The following is a 19,231-nucleotide window of genomic DNA, read 5'->3' as shown; positions in this document are numbered from 1 at the left end:
AAAATGTTTTATATATCAACATTTAGTTATATATGTTAATATATAACTAAATTGTATATATAATATATATAAATATCAACATTTAGTTGTATATATAACAGTATAGAACTAAATTTTATATATAATACATATAAAATGTTTTATATATCAACATTTAGTTATATATGTTAATATATAACTAAATTGTATATATAATATATATAAATATCAACATTTAGTTGTATATATAACAGTATAGAACTAAATTTTATATATAATACATATAAAATGTTTTATATATCAACATTTATATATATAACACTGTATAACTAAATATTGTTAGTTTTTTATACAGGAAATCAAACATCCCTTTCTTCTTTATTCATTCTCTTCTGCCTCCACCTTCCTCTAACCTTTCCACAAAGAGTAAAGGGTATTTGATTTGCATTGATTGCTGAGGTGTTTACATTTATGGCCATGAGGAATCAACTAGCAGTGCCCTGGATTGGAGAGATTAGGAAGAGTTGTGAGAAGAAATGGCAACGTTACTTAAATTTGAGTATAAATAGCCTAGAGTGAGGAATGTGAACACTGAGATTTAAAAAAACAGTGAACTCTATGATTTACTTACACATTTAGGCCCTAGCTAACGATATGCCCCCATCTTCCTCTGGACTCTACTTTCTATTTGGGGCCCAGTTTGGAGTGGGGGCAACCAGGATGATTTGAGACGTGTCACTCTTAGGATTACCAGTGGTAGGTTTAGTAGCCAACCTGATCCTGTATGTCACTCCATTTCATCTTCATCTGTTCATATTGAACTGCCACAAGCAAAGATGAATATGATGCAGTCATCTCTACTGTCTGGGAACTCAGTAGTGGGACTTGGGGGCCATGTCAGCCAATTACAAACTGCATTCTGGGGAGGTAAGTGCTGAAGAGGAAGCGTACAGCAGGTTGAGGGGAGAGGGATCACCGCAGAGCTCCCGAGGAGTCAGGGCCGACTTCATGGGGCCGGGGAGAAGCCAGCTGGTGTGGAAGGCCAGGGTGGTGGGCGAAATAGCAACATGGGTGTGACATAAACAGCACCAACCGCAGCACACTGCAAGGAGCTCCAGAGTCTAGAAGGGAAGTTTTAAAGAAAGGAGTTCTTTGGTCCTTAAGGAAAGAAGAGTAGTATTTGCAGTGGGGGCTGGGGGGAGGAGGTCAATATCAGGAAGAGAGTGTCACCTAGAGCCATTCAGAGGGCAGCTCTGAGAAACTTCCTGGAGATGGCTGCAGGCATCCTTCCTGGTGCCCTGCCCTGTGAGGGGCTGACCCCAGGGTGTCATCTGGAGACCGAGCTTTTCTCAGGAACAGCTATGTCTTTTGACATTGTAAACATTCCCCCCAGCCCCTAGTCCTGTTAGCAAACTCCGAAGGGATCTTTTCACAGAGTTGCACCTGAAGTCGCACAGGAAAAGGGTGCCATCCCCACTCTAGATACCCTTCTTATGCAGCTTTCAGGAAACAGGTTTCGTGAGAGGCTAGTGTTTGGTGCATGAATGATACCTTGTTCAGAATAAAACAGTCAGGTGGACAAATATTCTTTTTTCAATTTCTGATCTCTTCGTTTTTATTATTTTTTAAAAAGAGAGATGGGGTCTCACTATGTTGCCCAGGCTGGGCTCAAACTCCTGAGCTCAAGCAATACTCTTGCCTCAGCTTCCCCAAGTGCTGGGATTATGGCGTAAACCACATGCCCGGCCTCTGATCTCTTACTACACCACTTTATCGCTACACCACTGCTGTGGTGTACAATAGGAAGCTGTGAGTAGTTTGATGATTTTCAAACTTGTTTTTAAGGCAAAGAAAAGCCTTTGGTTGAAGGAAATTATATGCATAAGGTGTAAAAATAGAGCTCCCTGTTTGGGAGTGAGTGGAGGTTGACATCCTAAGAGCCTGGAGCCCTTTGGCTACCCTTCTCCCATCCTGTGTCATCACCAGATGACCTGAGGGAGCACTATGGAACCACTGACCAGGACTACTCAGTGTGGCGGCCCTGGCCCAGCAGATACGCATCACCCGGCAACGTGTAAGAAATGCGCCCCACCCCAGAACTCCTGAATCAGAATCTGCATTTTAACAAGACTGCAGATTGAGAAATTCTGGTCTGGAGCCTTTCTAAGCACTGACAACGTTTGCAGTGGGAAAAGCGACAGCACTGGCTCCCAGGGCCGCTGCCCAACTTGGCTCTGCCCTGCACCCCAGTCGGGAGCTTTACCACGCCGGCAGACGGGCCTGCATCCCCATTTTCTCAGCTGAAGGTGGCAAGAATATTACTTTAATGAGGACAGCTCATTTGAGCTTACACTACGACTTCATTTAATCTCACAACCTGAAATTAATTCTCACAATTTTGACAACCGTGTCAGGAGTGCTGTAGACATTACCACCACCCTAGGTTTTAAACATGGAAATGAAGGCAAATGGAGGTGAAGTGAACATTTGTGACCACCCAGCCCGGAAATGGCAGCTTTTCTGACTCAAAATCCAGAGAGAGGACTGCCCTCATTTCAGCACCATCCTCTCAGGGCTGTGACAGGGGTACACATGCCACAAAGTCATGCTTCCAAACGTCCCTACCGGCACAGCCCCCATGGAAAAGAAATGAACAGCTGGTGACCGGGCACAGTGGCTCACACTTGTAATCCCAGCACTTTGGGAGGCCGAGGCGGGCGGATCACTTGAGGTCAGGAGTTGGAGACCAGCTTGGCCAATATAGTGAAACTCTATCTCTACTAAAAATACAAAAATTAGCCGGGCGTGGTGGCACACACCTGTAGTCCCAGCTATTCGGGAGACTGAGGCAAGAGAATTGCGTGAACCCAAGAGGTGGAGGTTGCAGTGAGCCGAGATCGTGCCACTGCACTCCAGCCTGGGCGACAGAGTGAGACTCCGTCTCAAAATTTAAAAAAAGAGAGAGCGATGAATGTCTGAGGGTCGATGGGCGTGTCTCGGAGATGCCCACTGCAATATCTAAACTCTAAATCCCTGGGTTTTTTCTTAACAAATTATATAAGTTTTGCATTCCCTTCCTCATATAGCTGAGTTTATTTAATATAAAAATAATGTTTCAAGAAACAGAGCTTAAAGTAAAACCAGTGTTTCTGAAAGAAATACTGTTTTTGCTGATCCCAAGCACACCACCAACACCCCCCAGGGGGCGAGACATTGAACCTCAAATTGAGAAGCACAGGATATGAAGGAACTTGACAAATTGCCCAAGGCAACTCGGAAGTACGGAATTGTTATCTCCAGAAATCCTGACATCACAAACGTGACACTTCTCTCACCCCTGGCCACACCACCGCTCCGTAACTCTCTATGGATTCCTGGATGACAATCTCCTTTCCTGCAAACCGATAATGTTCCTGAGTGTAGCTGGCGTAATCTGTAGGAACAAATGTCTGGAGGCTGTGAAGAGATGCTTCTATCCTGTTGGATTCTGTGAAGTAGAAAAATAAAATGGAGTTCATCATTTGTTAAAATCCAGTGCAAAGACACACTTGGTACAACTGCTAAGACGTCATTAGATTGAGCGACCTTTCCATAAACACAGGGGATGATGCTATCAAGGAGAACGCCTGCAAATTGGCACAAAATTGAATTATATGGGATGACGGGGACATTTGGATGAAATTTGGATGTGACATTTTTATCACATGACAAAATGCCAAAGAATGCTCTGGGCCCTTTCTTTATTTAGGGGAGGACAGAAGAGGTGTGGATCCGTCCCCACCGTATGTTTTGCTGATGGAAAAATGGCGAACTTACCAGCAAAACTGCACAAATGAGCTGTCTGGATACAGAGAAACTAGGTAAACACAAACCTGCCTTCCCCCCCTCCCCCCCTTTTTGAGACAGAGTCTCACTCTGTTGCCCAGGCTGGAGTGCAGTGGCACAATCTCAGCTCACCACAACCTCCACCTCTTGGGTTCAAGCGATTCACCTGCCTCAGCCTCCTGAGTATCTGGGATTACAGGCATGTGCCACCACGCCCAGCTAATCTTTGTATTTTTAGTAGAGACAGGGTTTCACCATGTTGGTCAGGCTAGTCTTAAACTCCTGACCTCATGATCCACATGCCCTGGCCTCCCAAAGTGCTGGGATTACAGGCGTGAGCCACCGCGCCCGGCCAGACCTGCCTATTTTTAGGTCTTGAAGTGAAGTAACGTTCCCACGTTGGCTGGAGCGTGTTCCTTCAATCTTTCCTACAATTGCTGCTCAAAAGGTAGAGGCCACCCAAGCCCAGCCAGCCCCACACCCCTGGGGGAGGATGTCAGCTGAGCTCTGGCTATTAAGTTACTATTGCTTTAAATACTCCTTTAAACCCATGACCCACGCTAGCAGCTCTCAAATGACATAAAATGAGAGGAAAAGAGCACCTGATCGGGCCGACATCAAGGGATCACAAGTGTTTGCAGGTTTTACAGAGTGTTTGAGAATAAAAAGAGCAGCGAGTCAAAGTGTGCAGAAGAAGGACCAGGAGCAGAGGAAAAGGTGCTGGTCCCAGCGGTGGGAAAGAATTAACAGTGCGGAGACTAGCGGGGAGGAAGGTCAGTTTTGTTTGCACGAAACCTGCCTTTGTGGCCTGGGATATGACTGTAAAACGTTTAACAGGAGGTAAAACATGGGCTTTGGACAAAGGTAGAGGAGGCAGCCGTTGAACATTGGATGTGTTTTAATCTGAACGAGGCACTCAAGGTGGAAGGCAGGAGGAGGTGAATACGAGGCAAAGGGAAGTGGGTCTTGGGAGAAACCTGGTCAGCAGAGCATCCCTCAGGTCAGGGGCAGGGCCTCCGGATGTTTCAGGTCTCACTCATTCCATACACCCTGGAACAGTTCCATGCCACTGCTCTGCCAATGCTAGCAACAGCTCCGCAGTAAGTAGAGGGATTTGGAGTGAGCCTTTAGAAACAGTCACAACAATTTGACAATGTCTGTTGAATCTACGAACAAAATGTGGAGCTTGTAGTTTCTATGTCTCTATATATTTTCATTTAATTTATCTAGAAATTCGTTTTTTGTTGTATAGTACAAAAGTATCAGTGTGCAGCACACTGAAAAAAATGGGAATGAAATGACTCATTTGTAAATTAGCATCACGGGTGCCTTCAGTTCTTCAGAGTGTTTTCGCCTGGGACTTTGATTTAGTATGTTTGACCACTGTGAAGGAGAATTCTCTGCTCTGACAAAAACGGTGAGCTTCCAGAACCCTGGGACCTCAGTGAACTTGCAAGACCCCTCTAATAGAGGTAGCCAATTCAGTCCTGAGAGCTTGTCCTCTGCTGTCACCTGCCCTGGTAGGAGGCTGCAGGGAGGTTGTAGGAAAGGGAGGGAGCCCTGTAGCTCTCCCCACCTCTTTTGGGAAGCCGCTGACATCTAACAGAATCCCAGCTCCTACCACACAGAACTGAGAGACTGACTCTGAATTCTGGTTCAGAGGCAGGAGGAAGGCCGAAGAATAGGGTGATTAATGTTTAATAACCAGTTCGGCAAGAGGGGAAGAAGCGCTGATTGACAGGTTTTGACTATTGCTCTGGAGTGAATACTCCCACCGTGCCGATTTCGGAGAAGCAGCACGAGTCGCTGGGGAAAGATGTGCAGTACCTCGCCACTGTGTAGTGTTCCTACCGCACAGACACCATAGGCACGATTAACCTCGAGAGCATAGATATTAGGAAGAGGTAATAGAATAATTGATGATGACTTTTGAGTATCAACTTCGCTTTTAATATACCTTTGTCTTTAATATCCTTTGTCTTTAATATAATCTATTTAATAATAAGATTCTAACTTAAATTTGAATGATGGTTATATATAACAACCAGCTACAAAAATTGCTGAAATTCAGGTGCCAGTACAAGCCATCACCAGCACACTAATGGGTGGTGGCTCAGAGTATCAGGGACCTATACCAGCCCCTGCCGCTTCCCTGCCCTGCCCCATTCTTATCCAGGCCATGCCTGTCCCTCCTCCTATATGTCACCATCTGGGGACTTATTTTTCTCTAGAGACTAGGAAGAGTAAGTAGGCTGATTTTGAATGGCTCATCATTTCACAGGTAAATAAACTGACAAATATTAAGCTTGACAGCTACACTTTTCCAATCAACATTGCAAGGAAACATAGACATACACGTATTCTCTCATAAGACCCTGTGAGGTTCTACAACGATAAAGAAATGTATGTTCATTACACCTGAAATATTTTCATTTATTATATCTGTGCTATTCTGATAGTTTTAGAGAGATCAGATTTTCAGGTAAGTTAGAGTTGCATTTTTATGTAAACAATTCAGTAAAAATAGACAACATTCTTATTTATTAGTATTGGGATGTATTTTTTTACCACCTTTAATTATAAACACTGTAAATGCTGCATCTTGGCTTTTATTATATTATTTGTTATGTCTATTATTTATTTACAACTGAATCCATGCTCAGAAATGTAACCCTAAACTGTTACATTGTCCTAATGGGAAAATACAGTTTGATTTCTAAAGATTCGCTATATGACAAAGCTGCCAAGAATGTATTTTGGGGAAAAGCAGAAACAAACCTAGATTTTTTTTTTCTTCTTTTAAGTTCTTGTTACAAAAATATAGCAAGCTTAGATCTATACATGCAATAAAAACAAATGTGTGAACTTTGGTAAGTAAATAATGAAAAAACAGGAATTGCTTTTAATAAGCAAATAATGAAAAAACAGGAATTATGTTTATGCTTGCAAAACAGCATTTTTCTGCTAAGCTTCATTATAGTAAAAAATCTAGTGTTAAAAGGAAATGGAAATTCTTGTCACTGAAATTTACTTGAACATGTCATCGTCAGGAAAGCAACTGAGGTCAACTGTTGAAGTGGTGAAGAAGGAGGTTACCTTCTAGGGCTCCCCCGGTGCTGTCTTTCTGCGAAGCCCCCTTCTTCTCAGCCTCTAACCAGCCACCCGGGGAGCTCAGTCCTTCCCCCAGGCGCCCAGGCTGCTGCGTGGAGCTCAGACACACGTCCATAGCCGGAGCCTGCTGAGAGGAAAATGCTGGACAAGGCCCGAGTCGCTCAGCCCAAGACATTCCCGAAGGGCTCCGAAAGGTGTAGCTTATCTGAGCTGAAAAGAACGCCTGCTTTTCAGCTTAGTTCCCTGAGTGAGCAAAGCAGCCACCCAAGGAGCTGTTATCCTGGCTTTGCAGAGCAAGATGCAGAGAAACCATTCTTCACGAGCCTATGTGCTGAAGAAATGCCGCAACAGCAGCTTTGGCCTGAAAACCAGTTTTATGTTGCTCAGGGGCCTACAGCAAGTTCTTGTTCTTTTGAAAAGTTATTCTTTGCCATCCTCCTCCCCACTCCAAATATTGTAGCCCATCACTAAGTTCTGGAACTCCATACTGTATCTCTAATAACTTTTGGAATTGAATTGTAAAATCTCTCCAGACTTGCATACCACTGGGGGTACGTGTGGATTCTGGGGTTAATGACATCATGGATTAGAAGCTGGGATTTGGAGCCAACACAAGGCTGCTCTGCTTTCCTACGAGGCTCTATTGCAAGACAGTAGAAAGCACTGGGACCTGGGCCAGGAGCTCGACTTGGCTCCCTCTCTAACACTGGGCAACTCACTCAGTCCCTCAGGGCCCATTTCCTCATCAGCGAAAAGGCGATCATAATATCTGCCTACCTCCTACGGCTGCCGTGAGAAACAGAAGAGTGAACGTAATTATTAAAGTGCAGGAAATGGTACCTGGTCCAGAACAAGAGACGTAGCTATTGGGATCATTGATTGGTCCTAAAATAACGATGCCCGACATTGCTGGAGGAATTCTCACATTGTTGCTGCGCATAGTTCTTGAAGGGCTTGATGTGTATTTGTTGAATCCTCACAAAAACCCTATGAGGTAGACACTGGCATGATGCCTTGTCTCAGATGAGAGAAATTCAGGCTCAGAGAGATTGAAAACCAGCACAAGACCAAGCACAGCTGGCCAGGGATGACGCCAGGAGTCAGAGCCAGGATGGGCCATCCAGCCCAAGTCTCCATTCTTACTCAGCAGGCAGGACACAGCCCAAGTTGCCTTGGTTCTGACTTGTTTTTCCATGCCTGCTTTGTCCTGAAATTTCCCATCATGTTTTGTGTATCTGAAGTCTACACCGTCACAGTGACATTTTCTGGTCCCTTTTACAAAATGTAAATGGTTCTCATCTGTGTTTACTGTCCTGGGTTTATTCCTCACACACAGAAGTTGCCCATCACATTGAGGTTCCATCCAACTGAGGGTGGAAACTGGACACACCAGCCACGCCACGACTGACTAGCTCACCTAAGACCAGCACTAAATCCAGCCGTGCAGGCACGAGATTGCCCTCAGGGAACAAAGCATGAGAAAGAGTGCCAGGCCCCCACCATGTGGGTAATTCTGTCTACACCTGGGGGAGGCTGTGTGCCCCACACATGTCCGCACAACAGATTTCAAAGCAATGAGATTGTGGTGGAAGTAATGTGGCATTTTCATTGACTCTAGAATCAAATAATCAACTACTTGCCCCAATTTCCAGCTCACCAAGCCAGCCAAGAATGCTCTACCAGGCTCTGCTTCACAGGAGGATGTTTCTGTTGCAGGCGTTCACTTGCTCCTTCTTTCCAACATTCTCACAGCTGCGGGAAGTGGATTGTTCCCCCTAGAAAATAGCAGACTGGTTGTTAGAAAGTATCTGGAGGGTCCGCAGTGTAGACGTCTCAGCACTGTAGTGAGAAACCTGCCTGCCTTTGACTCTTGCCTGTGCCATGTACAATCCAAGTAAATCATGTAGATGACGGTGACACCTGCTTCATACTATGGTTGTGGGAATTAAGAGGGGTCGCCCATGCAAAGCCTCCTGCTCGTACGATATCAACTGTTGTTATTGTCTTCAAAGTTACAGAGGAAATACACAGTGTGAAGCTGTATACAGAATTTCAGCCTGTCACCATAGGAATGTGCACATTAAATCTAAGGCATCTTCATTTTCCATGCAAGGAAAGAACTATTTTCAGTCAAATACCAGGGACAGTTTTCCTTGTGCAATGAAATGATAACCTCTCCATCACTGTAGAAGTGATAAGTTAACTTCTCCCAAAGACAGCTGTGCATTGAAAAGCCATCTGCAAAAGAACTGCTGTAGTCTACTGACTGACTGTTATTAGTTCAGCACATCTATGATTTACATCACATGTTCATAGTTAATAAAGAATTGGAAATGACTCCTTGTTAGTAAGCCCAAAATAATTTTGAATTGTTAAACATATCTTTACCTTATGCAGCAGAAGAGATTGGAGGCTTCTGTGCACCTTTAATCCCCAATGTTTTATATAGGTCTACACCTGAAAGGATTAGCATTTTATGAACAAAAGCCAGCCAGTGGAAGCCCAAGTTATTTAGGGTAGCATTATCTACCAGTCCTCACAGACACATTACTTTGCTAGAATTCTCTTTCTCTCTCTCTCTCTCTGTCTCACACACACACACACACACACACAGACACACACACACAGACACACACACACAGTCCTAGCAACATTAAATGGAATTCCCTTCAAAAGTTTCAGGAATATCACTGCAACATAACAGAGGCTATCCCCGTGGCATCCAGTTGCTGCGATGTGGTTGGAAACGTTAGACTTCCAGTTCACTTTTCAAAGAAGTGGGTGTTGGACAGTTGCACAGACCTGCGAATTTTGTGCTCATTTGGCAAACTCTAGTAGCCACAGGGAGGACATGCCCCACCCAGGCTCTGCCTAGGACCCATATCCTGGCAGCCAGAAAGAACTCACGGATCTACCAAGAGGAAGGGAATGCTTTTGGGAGGAAGAAAGGAGAACGTCTATCCATGAGAAGGGACAGGAGTCAAAGGCTTAATGCTGAATCCGGGGGATTTAGAAGGAGCAGAGGGAAGAGGAAATCAGAAAACCTCTTCCAAGAAAAAGTAAGCCATTGTGATTTATGTAATTGAAATAAGGGACAGTCGAAAGGGAAGGAGGAAAATCATGTGCTCATTTGTGAAGCTCAAAAACCCTTAAAATAGAATATAGGTCATGTAAAGTAAAGCCTCAGACAAATGGGAATTAAAGAATCATTTGTGATAGGCTGCATTCAGCCAGGGAGTTGGATGAATGGTGTTTTAACTTGAGTAGATATAAAAGCCCTTTTTTGTTTGTGTACCCACCCTTGGTACTCGTTTCTCTGGTGTCACTATTTTGTGTTCTTTATGTCAGTTTCTTTTCACTCAGGATGTTCATGTAGATGTGCTGTGGTCCCATATAAATCACCTTTCCCACTTTCCTAAATGATGGGGGATGACCCGGCATTTGTTCTAGCTCTATCGTTCTAATGCTTTCTTATTCCCCAAATGCTTCTAGTTCTGTGATCATATTCTGCATCTCTGTGACTTATTTCTTCCAGGTGTCATCAGTCCCTAAGAGAAACAGCAAAAAGATGTTCATCAGTACAATTTTACAAAAATCTTTTAAAAACTGATGGCAATGTATGTGAATATGTGTGTATATATTTATATACATATATACACACTCATAGACACACATACGCATTCATTCTATAAGCTTTAAAATTAAGCAAAGGACAAAGGAAAAAATGTTGATCTCCTTTGATTCTACTATCTAGAGAAGGAAACCTCACAAACATTGTTTTGCATCAACCTCTAGGCTTTTATTTATTTATTTTTTTTTCATAAACTTTTTAAAAGCTATTTTACTGAAAGTGTGACTTGATAGAAACATGTACCTCTTTAACCTAGCATCCTATTTTTAGGATGAGTTCATGTCCTTTACAGGGACATGGATGAAGCTGGAAACCATCATTCTCAGCAGACTAATACAGGAACAGAAAACCACACATCGCATGTTCTCACTCATAAGTGGGAGTTGAACAATAAGAACATAAGGGCACAGGGAGGGACACATTACACACCGGGGTCTGTTGGGGGGTGGGGGACTAGAGGAGGGATAGCATTAGGAGAAATACCTAATGTAGATGACGGGTTGATGGGTGCAGCAAATCACCATGGCACATGTATACCCATGTAACAAACCTGCACATTCTGCATGTGTACCCCAGAACTTAAAGTATAATAAAATAAATAAATAAATAACTTGTAAAAGAGTTCCTTTTAATACTTTCTTCAAAGCCATCTTTTAGATAGCTGCTTTAAGATACAAATCAGAGCTCTATTGCCTGGAGCTAGACCACGGTAGATCAAAGGCTCTTAAACGCTGGACTTAACTGTAGGCAGACTATGCCCAAATCCCTCAGAAGCTTTAACATGCATGAACTCTAGGCTCTGGCAATTCTTGTCTGCAGGTTTGAGAAGGAACCAAGAAGTTTGAATTCCCTGTCTGAGAATTGTTCCTGACATATGGTAGCACCTGGCACATAGTAGGTGTTGTGGTTGCTGAATTTGTTATTGAGTGAACCTCTGAGTGCCCAAGCAGCCAAGGGGATGCTCCAAAGGTTCAGGGAGCGATTGGCGGGAGGCAGGGCAGGGAGGGGACAGGGCAGGGACACACAAGTTGTTTTCAAATAGTTGAAGTGCAGCCCATGAAAAGGATTAGAACTCCCGCATGGCTTCAGAGGGCACGCTGATGAAGTCAGTTACCGGGAAGCAGATTTGGGCTCAACAGGAAAGAACTTTCTAACAAGTATAGCAGTGGAACAATTGATCCCAAGAAGCCTACATAATGGAAAGTGGGCCAGAGTTGGAGTCAGAAGATACAAGATTGGATCAAAGTCTGCATAAGGAGGCTGTCCATGTGCTTTCACTCGCCTCTCTCCATCAGGATGGGCACTGCCCTTTTTCCTACGGAATCTGGCTCTCTTGGGCTGTGGTTCTCAAGGAGGAATCCTCCCCTCCTGCCAAGGGGACATTCAGCAATTTTGGGGAGACATTTTTAGTTATCACAATAAGGGGTGGGATGCTCCTGGCATCTAGTGCATAGAGGATGCTACAAAACCTCCTACAATGCACAGGGCAGCCTTGCACAGCAAAGAACTACGCAGCTCAGAATGTCTACAGTGCAAAGGTCAAGCCACCCTGGGCCAGGAAAAGGATCAGCATTGCCATGAAGGGTAAACCCCAATTGCCATCCTAGGTGTCTACCGACTGAGTGGTGTCAGGTGAGTTGTTCTCGCCTCTCCTGTGTCTCAGTGTTCTCATCCATACGGTGGAGGTGGATTCGCATTGATAGAGGATTAACACAGGCCCAACCCTGAGCTGCATCTTCCAACCATCCCAGAAGCCCCCATCTTCCTTAGTTTGGTTTCTCGAAGAAGCAGACACAAAGGCAGGGATTTGAGTGAAAGCATTTTATTTGGAGAGTATGAATAACACAACAAGGAAAATGGACACAACCCAGGGAAAGGGTGACATCCTGCCACATGTGTGCCACAAGACCAGCAACAGGAGCAGGTGCCCAGAGTTTAGCCCCTTGGGGAGACACTGGGAAAACAGGCAAAACACACACTTCAGAATTATTCCACTCCAGCTTCAGAGAGCTCTGGTGGTATTTTTCCACCAGGACCTCAGCTACACGTGCAGAGCAGCAGCCGGGGCACTCCAACATGTCTGAGAGACGTGAGCGAGGCCAGGACAGCATCTGCTACAGCTTCATAAGATGCCATCATTCCTTTCCAGAATCATTAAGAGAAAGTGAAATTTTATACAGCTGAAAGAATCTGGCACAGTGCCAGGGGCTTAGACGGTCCTCAATAAATAAATGTCTTATATTATCTTGTATGTTGTTCAAGCAGAGGGTTGAGTCCACAGAGTTCTTTGGAAGGGTTCTGGGTCACTCACCTAATCATATGGAAAGTTGAGCATCTGAAACCGTCCCAATAAACTTCATTAAAGTAATCAGGGAAGAAGGGAAGGAGAGAAATGAGACTGAAACAAGCTTGCAGCACACCCAGCACTGATCGTGAGGGCGGCCTGTTCTCTGATGCGCTTCCTTGTTGTTGTTTGTCTCTTGTCCTAGAATCACATAGACCCTGTTACAAGATTATAGATCCCCTTATCTGCTCTAGAGATAACAACTGGAACCTTATGAAATGTTGTTTTCCTTTGAGATATTCTTTCACGTCCTGCATGCCACTAAAACCACCAGCATCAGCAGGTCTGAAGGACCCCCACAAGAAACTGACTCACCAAAGCACACAGGCTCCACATCCTGATGATTTCATCCTCCTCGCCCTGACCAATCAATCAATGACCCCAATTTTCCAGCCCCTCACCCTCCAAGATCCCCTTTAAAACCCCAACTCAGAACTCTCGAGGAGATGGATTTAAGGGTCTCCTCCCATCTCTTTGCTAGGAGCCATGCAATCATTACACTCTTTCTCTGCTGCCTCCTGGCTGTCTCAGTGCATTGGCCTGTTACTACACAGTGGCATATGAACCTGTTGGTCCCATATCACATAGGGCCTTGAGATCTAAAGGGTACAGGGCTGCTCTGGTTCCAGAGATCTCAGCAGCAGGAGTTCACGGACCTTCTCTTTAAACACTGCCATTGAAGGCCACAACTGCAGTCACCATCCATCACTGTGTATCTATGGTCAAGATTCAATGTCTAGGGAAAAAGATTCCGAGTGCTCTAACTTAGTCCTAAGTTCACCCCTATAGTCAGTGCTGGGTTGCGTGGGAAGCCTTGCACCAAATCACAAAGAGCAGGCTGGCAACTCAAAAAAGGGATGCAGGGTCATAACTCATAAAAGGCAAGGTTTATAATAACCCTCCTACCCTTCTTCTCATCCAGTGCATACATACTTCCTTATTTCCATAAATACAACTTCACAATGGAGACCCACCCTTTCTACAGTAGAAAATAACCTGAAGTCTCCTCCAGCTATTGCAACTAAAAGCAATGGAGTTGCACTTCCCCAAGTCCAGACCTCTAGATGATGTCCATTTCTCCCCTGGCTCCATTGCTTCCTCCATAACAGGCACGTGATCCCAGGGGACCACTGACAATAACGTGATTGGCTGTTTCACCACAGCTTGCCATGGGCTGCTATTCTTGTTCCCATCCCAGAATGTCAATAGGAGGCTCATTGATTTCCACACTGATCTTTCCTAAAAGGTCCACAAAGGAAGAGATACTGATCAGACAAATGCAAGACATATTCACCATGCCTACTTATAAGGGAGACTCAATGGGAATTCCCTCCCAGAGAAGTGAGGGTTTAATTGTAGACACAGACATTCTTCAAGAACCCTGGGAACCACTGACATTCGATGTGTGTGATTTTCAGTGTGTAAAGGAGAAAAGGTCATAGTGAAATCAGGCAATTTCATAACTTCCGGTCCCTCAATTAGCTGATAACACAGTGACCCAAAACTCAGAACCTTATGTGTCGAACGGTCCAGGGTTGCTGCAATGCCCCCTGACCCAGCCCTGCATTGGCTAGACTTCTGGGCGAATCCCCTGAAAGCAGCCGCTGAGACTGGCAGCTCCTTCTATATGGGATGCAACGATTGAGGCCACTTAGAACACCTGTGCCTTGGGATCTTCAGATGGGATTCTTCCTGCCTTGGATTTGGCTCTGGTAACAATTAAATCCCGTATCCACTCAGGTAGAGTGTCAAATCTCCACCTGCAGAGAAAGGAATTTTGTAAACTAAAATTTGTCAGACTTATGAACATGGAAAATTTTACTTCTGTTTCGTCTTAGATGACCAACACTACCAGTGAAGAAGGGAATAAAGCACAGGAGTGAAATAATTCAATAGGTTTGGAAACCGCAGTGAAGTTGTAGTCTTTTCATTTTAAAAATAGCACATGACTGTCCCTAAGCATTCAAGCCCCACGCTTCACTGCAGGGGACAGCCTGGCTGTCCATAAATCACCTGCCTTGTAAAGTGGCTCTGATCAGAAGGCCACTCTGATCTGTGTTGCCTTGATAAACTTATATGCACTTTGGAGAATAGACACACTGAGTTGTTCACTTCTATTTTTTATTTTCTTTCCCCAATCCAGTCCTTAAAACAGATTTCCCCTCAAAGAAATTTTATTGTAATTTTAGAAAAATCTCCAACTGCAACCACGTGTAAATCACAACTGGTAACTGCCAAGTTTCATGTTATCAAAATAGCCAAGAATGCTTTGCAGCTGAGCTATAAGCATGTGATATTAATTACATGGAGGAACGCCGTGCTTGGGAAACAAGTTTGGATGAGAAAGTCTGACACTGAAAATGTGCTTGAAATAAGGGATACTCTGGTAATGACATTGATTCTATTTTCCACTTTAATAAATGATACCTTTCGGCAGCTGACTTTCATCCTCAGATAAATGAAGTGAAATAAATGTATCAGTGTGGAAACACCATCTCTTCACAGTGATTCAGCTTGGAAGCTGAGGAGGGGCAAGGATGCCTCGGTTCCTGTTTTACTGCGAGGCCTGGGAAGCAGCGGGAGAGACTGCCCCATGACTCTGACACCCTACGACTCCCAGCCAGGAGCAGATGCTTCCAACGCTGTCTGTTCTTTCCATAGTCTCGTCTGCTGCTTGGACATGACACTTTTGAGAGGGGACTTAGTTGTCACTAATCATGCTCCGATTTTAGCAACAGCAGTTGACCACTGTTCAGAAAGATCATTTTTTCCCAACAGATTTCTATTAGGAAAGAATGTGTTTACCTGGTGGAACTATTCTGGGATGTGCCACAACGAGGAATTCCTTTCATTCCTTCCCCTGTTCTAGGGGAAGGAATGGACTCAGTTGGACAGACATGTTCTCCCATGAGGCCATGCTGTCAAGGTTTGGGGAGAAATAGGCTGAATTATTTAAATATCTATCCAGGTGAGAAGCAACAGAGAGCCTGTTGCTTGGAAGCTGAGCCCTCCCCCTTTCCAAATGAGTGGCCTAGATGCGCCTCTTCAGCTCTGTGGTTCTGTTTCCTTTGTCTCTGAGAGACATAGCACCTTTCTCATACCAACTCCAGCAGGTTCTGGAAGGAAAAGCCTCTGGGAACTTCTCCAATCTGCTTCGCCCCCATTCTCTAGTAAAAAGCAAAGTCTCTGGATGGAGAAATAATGAAGCCATTCAAGGAAGCTGCCTCCATAGCTGCACCTTCTCATGGAAAACCACTGCCCCTTGCGTGCAGATCTTATATGACCAAGACAAACGTTTAGGGCACAAACCACTGAGATGCTGGGGGTTTGTTATCACACATACTTCTAATCTAGCCTCATAGTGTGGAGGTGTGTGTGTGTGTGTGTGTGTGTATGTGTGGCTGTGTGCATACTCTTGTCAAATGATTATTCTGTAAGCATGAGGAAAAGTACAGGGTACATCCTGTGATATTAGTGGGAGGTGAGAAAGAGGGAATTTGTGTGTAATTTCTCCCTTTAACAGACTAAACAAGAAAAACTATATGATCATCTTGAAAGATATATAAACAAGGTTTGGTACAAGTCAACATCATTCATGGTCTTTTAAAACCAACGTAAGTATTAGGGGACTTTGGCAGGGCCCAGTGGCTCATGCCTATAATCCCAGCACTTTGGGAGTCTGAGGCGGGCAGATCACTTGAGGTCAGGAGTTTGAGACCAGCCTAAACAACATGGTGAAATTTCATCTCTACTAACAATACAAAAATTAGTCTGGTGTGGTGGTGGCTGCCTATAGTCCCAGCTCCTCTGGAGGCTGAGACCGGAGAATTGCTTGAACCTGGGAGGTGGAGGTTGTAGTGAGCTGAGATCGTGCCCTTGCACTCCAGTCTAGGTGACAGAGCAAGACTCTTTCTCAAAAAAAATGTGTATATATGTGTGTGTGTGTGTGTGTATATATATAGAGAGAGAGACTTCATAAACATGACAGTACGTGTCCACTGAAAGCCCACATTAAATATATGCATTATTTATGAATGAAGGAATTATATTATATTATATATTATATATATTATATATTATATTATATTATTCATTATTATTTATGATAATAAATAATGGAGGAAAATTACAAAAACAAAGACAGGAAAAAGACAACGATATCCACTGTCACTGTTCCTGTTTAGCATTGTGCAGAAGTCTGGACAGTATGATAAAAGCAAGGAAATGAAATAAGAGCTGTAATAATAGGAAAGGAATCAGTGAAAGTTTCATGTTTGTAGATGACATGATTTTCTATCTAGAATATGCAATAAATTCTATGACAAACTATCTGGAACGAATGAAGGAGTTTATCAACTGTGTATAAGATCGTGTACAAAAACAGCATTCTTTATTTATTTTTTTTTGAGACGGAGTCTTGCTTTTGTTGCCTAGGCTAGAGCACAATGGTGCAACCTCCGCTCACTGCAGCAACCTCTGCTTCCTGGGTTCAAGTGATTCTCCTGCCTCAGCCTCCCAAGCAGCTGGGATTACAGGCGTGTGCCACCATGCCCGGTTAATTTTTGTATTTTTAGTAGAGAGGGGTTTTCACCATGTTGGCCAGCCTGGTCTCAGACTCCTGACCTCAGGTGATCTGCCCGCCTCGGCCTCCCAAAGTGCTGGGATTACAGCCGTGAGCCACCGCAACCAACCCCCAAAACAGCATTCTTATATACCAACAACAGAAATTTAGAAAGGGTACTTTTTAAATATGGCATTTGCTATATAACAGAAATTCTAAAGTACCATGGAGTAAAATATATTGAAAGATGTTACATGAAATTGTCTTTTTCTCAAGATCTTTCCCTGTCATTGATGGAGAGACAGCTTCAAATAAATCCTCTCGTTACAGTGGGATAGAGGTAACACGAGCTATCATAAACTACCTGGTTATGACAGTTACCAAACGACACCTTTCTTTCTATAGCTGATGACTAGATCTTCAGCAAAATAAATCAGAAGCTTTTAGAGCTTCACACGCTGCCCTTCTCCTTTCCCCTCCCCGCCCTCTTCTGCTCCTTCCTCTCCTTTCCTAGAGCTTAGTCAACAAGCAGCTGAACTTCTAGCCCTGAGGGTTCTAGGTGCCCGGTAGCCAGGCCTGTGGGCCAGAAAGCATCAAATCGCTTGGTACTGCCACAGTTAATTCACTGGGGTTCTTTTTCTCTCTCTGTCTCCAGCTCTGTTTGCTTTTTGTTGTCTTTAATTACTCAGTTAAAGTTAACTGCAAGTTTCATTTAGTTTTGTCAAAATAAATGGAAAGAAAACCCTGAAGCAGGAGATGAATGTAAACTGGGAAAATCTTGCAAAATCATAAAGATAGTTTTTGGCACTTCTGTTAAAGAAAACATTATTCAGGGATGCTGGTTACAGCACAGTAAAGCAGATGTTATTCAGGACCATCGGGGTTGGTGGAGCAACTACGGCAGAGAGATTTGGTGATGGCGGAAATGGGGCTTGTGAAAATCAGTAACTTAAAATCTAAGCTTTTGGAACTTTAAATTATCTTGACCCTTAAAGGAATGTGATTATGGGACCTGAGTCAGGTGAGCAGGCAAACATAACCCAGGCAATTGAAACCTGTGTTTCTCTGATTAGAGATTAGTCTTCTTCCTTCCCTGCATTGTCCCTACGTTGTTCTATTAAGTGTAAATGACTTAAGGGCCCCGAGGAAGACCTCTTCCCTATTCACTGTGGATCTTCATTATAGATAAACTTTCTCCCTCCCTTTCTCACACAAAGGCTTTATGGCTATCACATAATATTGTCTAAAGATGCAATATTAAATATACTGTTTTAAATTGGGAAGAAAATGCAAACAAACAGAAAACAAACTGTCACTGTTTAAATTGTTGTAACTCATAAACCAGCCTTGTATAGAAAACGTTATAATCGAACTAAACTTCTCTGTTTTCTGCCTATATAAGCAAAAGCTTAATTTTTAATGTTAGAGCACCCACCTCATTTCTCTGGAGTCTGTGTTTCCTGGAAGGATATTCTATATTCTCAGCTTTTCAAAGCCTGAATAACCTCTTTCAAGCTGGGTTCTAATTCTTCTGATTATTTCAAGTTGACAGAGTCAAGTTCTACCACAGCAGCGCCAAGTAAGAACTTACAGTCAAGGAGCAGGGAGGGGTCAGTGGATAGAAAATTACTATGAGGTAACATCCGGGTAAGGAGGATTCTGGCTAAATTGACCTAACAGGATTCTTGCTGAAGACAGATCGGGGTATGAGACGTCACCTAGGGGATGGTGGAGGATGAGGAACCTTACCTTGAAGATGAGGAAGATGGAAGATGATCAG

The 19,231-nt window shown here is 43.8% G+C and overlaps 1 protein-coding gene and 1 long non-coding RNA gene across 4 annotated transcripts in view; both read right to left on the bottom strand.

The window, feature by feature from the left end:
• The window catches only part of METTL21C (methyltransferase 21C, AARS1 lysine), a 12,339-nt gene extending 3,005 nt beyond the window's left edge, over positions 1-9,334 (bottom strand). The window contains exons 1-4 of one of the 3 annotated variants that reach the window (XM_017861588.1): positions 9,304-9,334; positions 8,556-8,690; positions 6,901-7,039; positions 3,315-3,466 (exon numbers count right to left, since the gene is read on the bottom strand). In XM_017861588.1, coding sequence (XP_017717077.1) covers positions 3,315-3,466; positions 6,901-7,030 — 282 coding nt within the window. In that variant the 5' untranslated portion in view covers positions 7,031-7,039; positions 8,556-8,690; positions 9,304-9,334. Of the gene's footprint in view, positions 1-3,314; positions 3,467-6,900; positions 7,126-8,555; positions 8,691-9,303 lie in introns of all 3 variants that reach the window. The other 2 variants (XM_017861571.1, XM_017861581.1) reach the window with 2 other exon arrangements.
• A 3,021-nt stretch (positions 9,335-12,355) lies between these two features.
• Positions 12,356-19,014, bottom strand: LOC108521621 (uncharacterized). Its single transcript, XR_001883227.1, has 3 exons — positions 18,887-19,014; positions 15,696-15,808; positions 12,356-14,129 (listed from the first exon to the last, which is right to left on the bottom strand). It is a non-coding gene; the product is annotated as an uncharacterized LOC108521621 (long non-coding RNA).
• Positions 19,015-19,231: the final 217 nt, after the last annotated feature.

The sequence above is a fragment of the Rhinopithecus bieti genome, unplaced genomic scaffold, assembly GCF_001698545.2.
Source record: "Rhinopithecus bieti isolate Rb0 unplaced genomic scaffold, ASM169854v2 scaffold_2254, whole genome shotgun sequence".
Classification (NCBI taxonomy): Eukaryota; Metazoa; Chordata; class Mammalia; order Primates; family Cercopithecidae; genus Rhinopithecus; species Rhinopithecus bieti.
This window is presented reverse-complemented; position numbering and strand designations above follow the sequence as displayed.